The sequence below is a fragment of the Panthera uncia genome, chromosome D2, assembly GCF_023721935.1.
Source record: "Panthera uncia isolate 11264 chromosome D2, Puncia_PCG_1.0, whole genome shotgun sequence".
NCBI classification, from domain to species: domain Eukaryota; kingdom Metazoa; phylum Chordata; class Mammalia; order Carnivora; family Felidae; genus Panthera; species Panthera uncia.
In genome coordinates, this window is record NC_064818.1 from 73,573,660 (window position 1) to 73,579,166 (window position 5,507).

Consider the following 5,507-nt stretch of genomic DNA (forward strand, 5'->3'; position numbering starts at 1 on the left):
CACACACACACACACACACACACACACACACACACACACACACACACTGGACTATTACTCAGCCGTGAAAAGGAATGGAATCTTGCCATTTGTAACAACATGGATGAACTTAGAGGGTATTATGCTAAGTGAAATAAGTCAAATGGAGAAAGGGAAATATCATACGATTTCACTACTGTGTGGAATCTAAAAAACAAAATAAAAGCACAAGCAAAAAGCCAAACGGGCTCTTAAATGCAGAGCACAATCTGATGGTTGTCAGAGGGGAGGTGGATGGGGGGATGGGCAAAATAGGTGAAGGCCATTAAGAGGTATAAACTTCCAGTTATAAGATAAGCTACAGAGATGAAAAGTACAGCGTAGGGAATATTGTGGCAACATGTGGTGACAGCTGGGGAGTGCGCTTACTGTGGTGAGCACCTGTAATGTGTGGAAGTGTCGAATCACTGTGCGGTCCACCAGAAACAGTGTAACACTGTGTGTCAGCGACACACGCATAATAAAGAAGCGGGGTGAGGTATTCACCTAGATGCTCGGAAAGCTAAGATACTTGCTTTAAGCATAGCCCTTTTTCAAAAATACCACTTGTGGTCACATTAAAAAGTATGGGCGGCCAGGAGTCCGTGCAGAGATGCGCAGCTGGGTGTTGGCTCTGGGCATAAATGTGCGCGGCAAAATCCTCAGAGTTAACTATTTTAGGCACCTTGCTTGTTCTCAAAAAATAGTCAGTCTGGGCAGAAACTGCTAGGCTGTCATAGCTTTAAAAAAAAAAAAAAAGATTAGGGAAGCCTGGGTGGCTCAGTCGGTTGAGTGTCCGACTTCGGCTCAGGTCATGATCTCGCGGTCCGTGAGTTCAAGCCCCGCGTTGGGCTCTGTGCTGACAGCCCAGAGCCTGGAACCTGCTTCAGATTCTATGTCTTCCTCTCTCTCTGCTTCTCCCCTGCTCATGCTCTGTCTCTCTTTCAAAATAATAAATATACATTAAAAAAAAAAAGATTACAACTCTTCTGAAACGGGAGATGAGACTGTCACACCCTGAACAGAACTGTCCACACAGTGTAAGGAAGGGCACGTGTGCCAATTATTCCTCCATGGCTCTGCCACCGAGATTCTGAGTCACCCAGGACTTTGCTTTGGGCTAAACTAGCTCAGCAGTCAGCGAGTTTTTTGATATTTTCATTTTGAATACTACATTGGTTTTCTTTTCGTTGCCCTAAGAATACCATCTACAGAAAAATTCAGTGAATGGTGACAGACCCACACAGTCGAAGGTGATGGGTGATGAGTGGAAACAAATGGTTTGGTCACATCACAGGATCAATATGTTTTTATTTTGTGACAGTATTTGGTCGACTTTGAAAATCTCTTTTATACGTTAAAGCCATTCCCCAGTTTTCTTTATGGTCTGTACTCACTACAAACAACTGCCCGTGACTCTCAGCCAGTTATTAAAAATATCTCTGTGTCCTTGCCTCCTCTCAGCAGCCCATGACTCATCGAGAATCTTCACCTGTTCCCCAACCTGAAAACAAACCCGAAAGCAAGCCAGGCCCAGTTGGACCAGATCTCCTTCCTGGACACGTCCCGATTCAGGTGATCCGCAAGGAGGCAGATTCCCAACCTGTTTCCCAGAAGCCCCCACCCGCCTCTGAGAGGGTGGAAGTAAAGGTTCCCGCTGCTCCGGTTCCCCATCCTCCCAGCCCCGCCCCTTCTGCTGTCCCCTCGTCCCCCAAGAATGTGGCTGCAGAAGAGAGGGCAGCCCCCAGCCCCGCCCCTGCAGAGGCTGCACCTCCCAAGTCGGGAGAAGCTGAGGCGCCCCCAAAACATCCAGGCGTGCTGAAAGTGGAAGCCATCCTGCAGAACGTGCAAGGGCTGGAGCAGGCCGTGGACAACTTTGAAGGCAAGAAGACGGACAAAAAGTACCTAATGATCGAAGAGTATTTGACCAAAGAGCTACTGGCCCTGGATTCAGTAGACCCTGAAGGACGAGCTGATGTCCGTCAGGCCAGGAGAGATGGTGTCAGGAAGGTTCAGACCATCCTGGAAAAACTTGAACAGAAAGCGATAGATGTCCCAGGTCAAGTCCAGGTTTATGAACTCCAGCCTAGCTCCCTTGAATCCGATCGGCCACTGCAGGAAATCATGGAGATGGGTGCCATGGCCACAGACAAGAGTAAGAAAAGTGCCGGAAACGGAGAAGATCCCAAAACTGAAACCCAGCAGCCGCCGGAAGCCAAAGAAGCAGCGACGGCAAACCCCGGCAGCACGACAGACACAGCTGGTGACGCAGCGGCACCGTAGTCTCCACTGGACACAGATCAGACCCGGGGACTGGGAGCTGGCGGTGTGCTTTAGGGAATTTTAAGTTGCATGCATTTCAGGGACTTTGAATCCGTTTGTTTTTACTTTTCATAGGCGCTTGGTACGCAGTAACTTGGGTGGAGGCCACACACACTAATTAAAGGGCTAAAAGGAAAATGATGCTCTTCTGTATTCTTACTCTGTACAAATGCAGCAGTTGCTCGTTTCAGAACTTTCACCCCATTGCTTGGTGGCGGGGCCCCATCTGTGCGCGGGCACCACGTGTGAGCCACGCTTGTACTCCGTCTTTGCGCAGCTCTGGACCGAGGGAGGCGTTTGGCTGGTGGATGGGCTGTTGATTTCCCATCACACAAACACGAAACCCATTTTTCGGAATTGTTGCTCTTTTGTTGGGATGATCTTCATCTCCTAGCTAAAATACCTAACCTCAGATAGAATAAAATGTGTAAGGAGCCCAGGAATATCTGTATGCTGGATGACTTTAATGCAACATTTAAGAAAAGTAAAATAAAGTAATAATCAAACTCACAATGTTTTTTGGTGATTTCTGAAGTGTTGAGGAGTGTCAGCATCAAGATTGTGTCTCCCTGGCTTCAGTGACAGCGACAGACACATTTACTAGCCGGCTCTGGGATCCACAACGTGGATCCTGGCCCACGTCGTGAGAATGAGGGTCCATCACTTTTGCGTCCTCAGACGGCAGCTGTTTCCTGGGAAGACTCCGGGCTGTGCACCCAGGTGATGGGACTGGACCGGCCACACCTCTCAGGATTGGCCCAGCCCAGGGATCACTCGGGCAGCATCTCTGCTCACCCGGGCCACCCTCAGGCCTCAGGGAAGGGCTGGGCTGGTTCCAAAGCGCAGGAGAAAATCAGTCCCTGGTGTTGCCGGAGGCTGACCAAAGTGTTCTGTGGAGTCCAGGTCACTGGGGGGTGGGGAATGTGTTCTGTGAGAGCCTTGGGGTCATCTTTATCTGACACTTCTCTGAGTCATCTAACCAGCCTGGGTTTATCTTCCCAGATTGGGTTCCTAGAAGCCATTGGGGTTAAGATCAGATTTACTCAAGCCGCTGGATAGAAGATCCCTATTTGTATGCCCGTGTGTTTTGAAAGCTTGGGAAGGACCACAGCCCCTGAATGGGCTAGACTTTGGTGTTTTAATTGCTTGCACATAAACCAAAAATGGAAGAGAAGGATAGTCCTGAGACCTTGGAACTCCCGTCGCATGCTGACTTAGAGCCCCCGTGCCGAATTCCTCACGACCGTATTGAGTTTAATATTGGTGCCTGACGATACTGCACAAAAATACATGCTGGTGTCGTTGCCACTCTTAGCTCGCTGAGAAAGGTTGAAGTCATTCTGATGGGAACCTGCCAGCATCATTCCTGGGTGAACTAGTTTGGGGAGTACAAACTGCTGATGACACACCATTGATTCTAGAAACTTGAAAATGTGCAAATAGGAAAACGGGCCTCTTGGGCTGTTTTTAAAATGAACCAAAGATAAAGAATGGGACCATTTCTTTTTGGTACTTGGGCATCTGTTCTCAGTGGACCTTAACATTAAGTTTCCCTGGGTGATTATGAATTGGACTGATGTTATTTTTACCACTAAACTTACCTGTAGACCTTCACTGTAGTTAGAATATATTTTCAATCATCCAAATTAGATGGTACCTGGGTATCAGGGCAGGAATTATCTGGCATGTGTTGGTCGTCCCTGGGTCCTGGATGGAGGCAACAGGCCCTGTAGAGCTGGCTGCAGGGTTCTTGCCAACATAACTGTCTTGGCCTCTGTAGGAGTCAGGGGACAGATACCCACTAAGTATCTATTTGATGTCGGGGGGTTTCTGCTTATGCACCCATCCAAGTGCCCTTTAGAGAACATCATTTTCAGAACACAGGCTTGAATCAGAACTCTTGGGTTCGGGGCACCTGGGTGGCTCAGTTGGTTGAGCAGCCGACTCCGGCTCAGGTCACGATCTCATGGTTCGTGAGTTCGAGCCCCGCGTCAGGCTCTGTGCTGACAGCTCAGAGCCTGGAGCCTGCTTCAGATTCTGTGTCCCCCTCTCTCTCCACCCCACTCCTGCTTGTGCTCTGTCTCTCTCTGTGTTTCAAAAATGAATAAACATAAAAAAAAAGAACTCTTGGGTTCAATTACAGCTTCTTGTAACAGTCCTGGGACAATGGGCAAGTCACATAGCCTTTTCCTTCCTTGCTTTCTCACTTGTAAAATGGGGGAGTGGGGGATGATTAAATTGAATTCAGACATGTGAGGCAGTGGAAGCTGTTCCTGGCATGTAACAACCGTAGGCTATTCTCAACATTCTCACGCGGTGGGTGAGGAGACCAGAAGTGACTTGCCCACAGAGCCAGCAGCAGAGGCAGGATTTGAATCCAGTCCCAGCAGACAGGCCACGTTAGTCTCACTACAGTGTGCTGTCTTCTGTAGCACCAAGTGGGCAGTGGTGGCCAAGAGGAGCAGGACTATCTAAGGACCACAGAAATTTGAAAATAACCTCTCGCCTCTTCCTAGGACAGAGCATTTAAAATTACATATATTGTGTCAAAATACTGTGAAATTATTCTTGTCGCCTGGATGAAGCAAATGACTTGGAAATAGCAAGTAATGGCGTCCACAACAGAAGCCACTTGCAGCCTAAATGCTGGCAGCCCAGGTACCTGGGTTTGGTGTCCAGAGCTTTCTAGAGCACCCCCCATTTCCTCTCGTCTCAGGGTCTGCACCCCTCCAGCCCCTTCCCACCTTTGAGATTGCCCTTGCCTCTTGTCCAGATCTTGCTGGACACCCTTGAGCACCCTTGAGTCCACCATTTTGTGAACCCTTCCCTACTTGGACAGAACTTTCCTTCTCAGACTTTCCTTCCTCCAAACTGCGTGCCTTCTGCCTGTTTGCCAGGGCCCAGTTGTCTTCCAGCTGTTTGAATGCCTCCAGCCGTTTCCTGAGCAAGACTGTAAATCCCCTGAGGCAGTCCATTTTGAAACCTCCTTATTCCCACATTGTTGTCCAGACCTGGGCACGGAGGCACCCTTGATGGGCCCGGAGACCCTGAAAGTCCCTTTGACTTAAGAGCTTATGATTCCAAGGCTAAGCTGACATTTCAAAATAAGCATCAGTATTAGTTGATGAGAGTGTAGGGTCCCCAGATGTGTCAAGTGTGGGCAAGTT

The 5,507-nt window shown here is 48.8% G+C and overlaps 1 protein-coding gene across 2 annotated transcripts in view; it reads left to right on the forward strand.

Moving 5' to 3' along the window:
* BAG3 (BAG cochaperone 3) overlaps window positions 1–2,478 on the forward strand; it is a 23,784-nt gene extending 21,306 nt beyond the window's left edge. The window contains exon 4 of one of the 2 annotated variants that reach the window (XM_049646546.1): window positions 1,486–2,478. In XM_049646546.1, coding sequence (XP_049502503.1) covers window positions 1,486–2,301 — 816 coding nt within the window. In that variant the 3' untranslated portion in view covers window positions 2,302–2,478. Of the gene's footprint in view, window positions 1–1,482 lie in introns of both variants that reach the window. The other variant, XM_049646545.1, reaches the window with a different exon arrangement.
* Window positions 2,479–5,507: the final 3,029 nt, after the last annotated feature.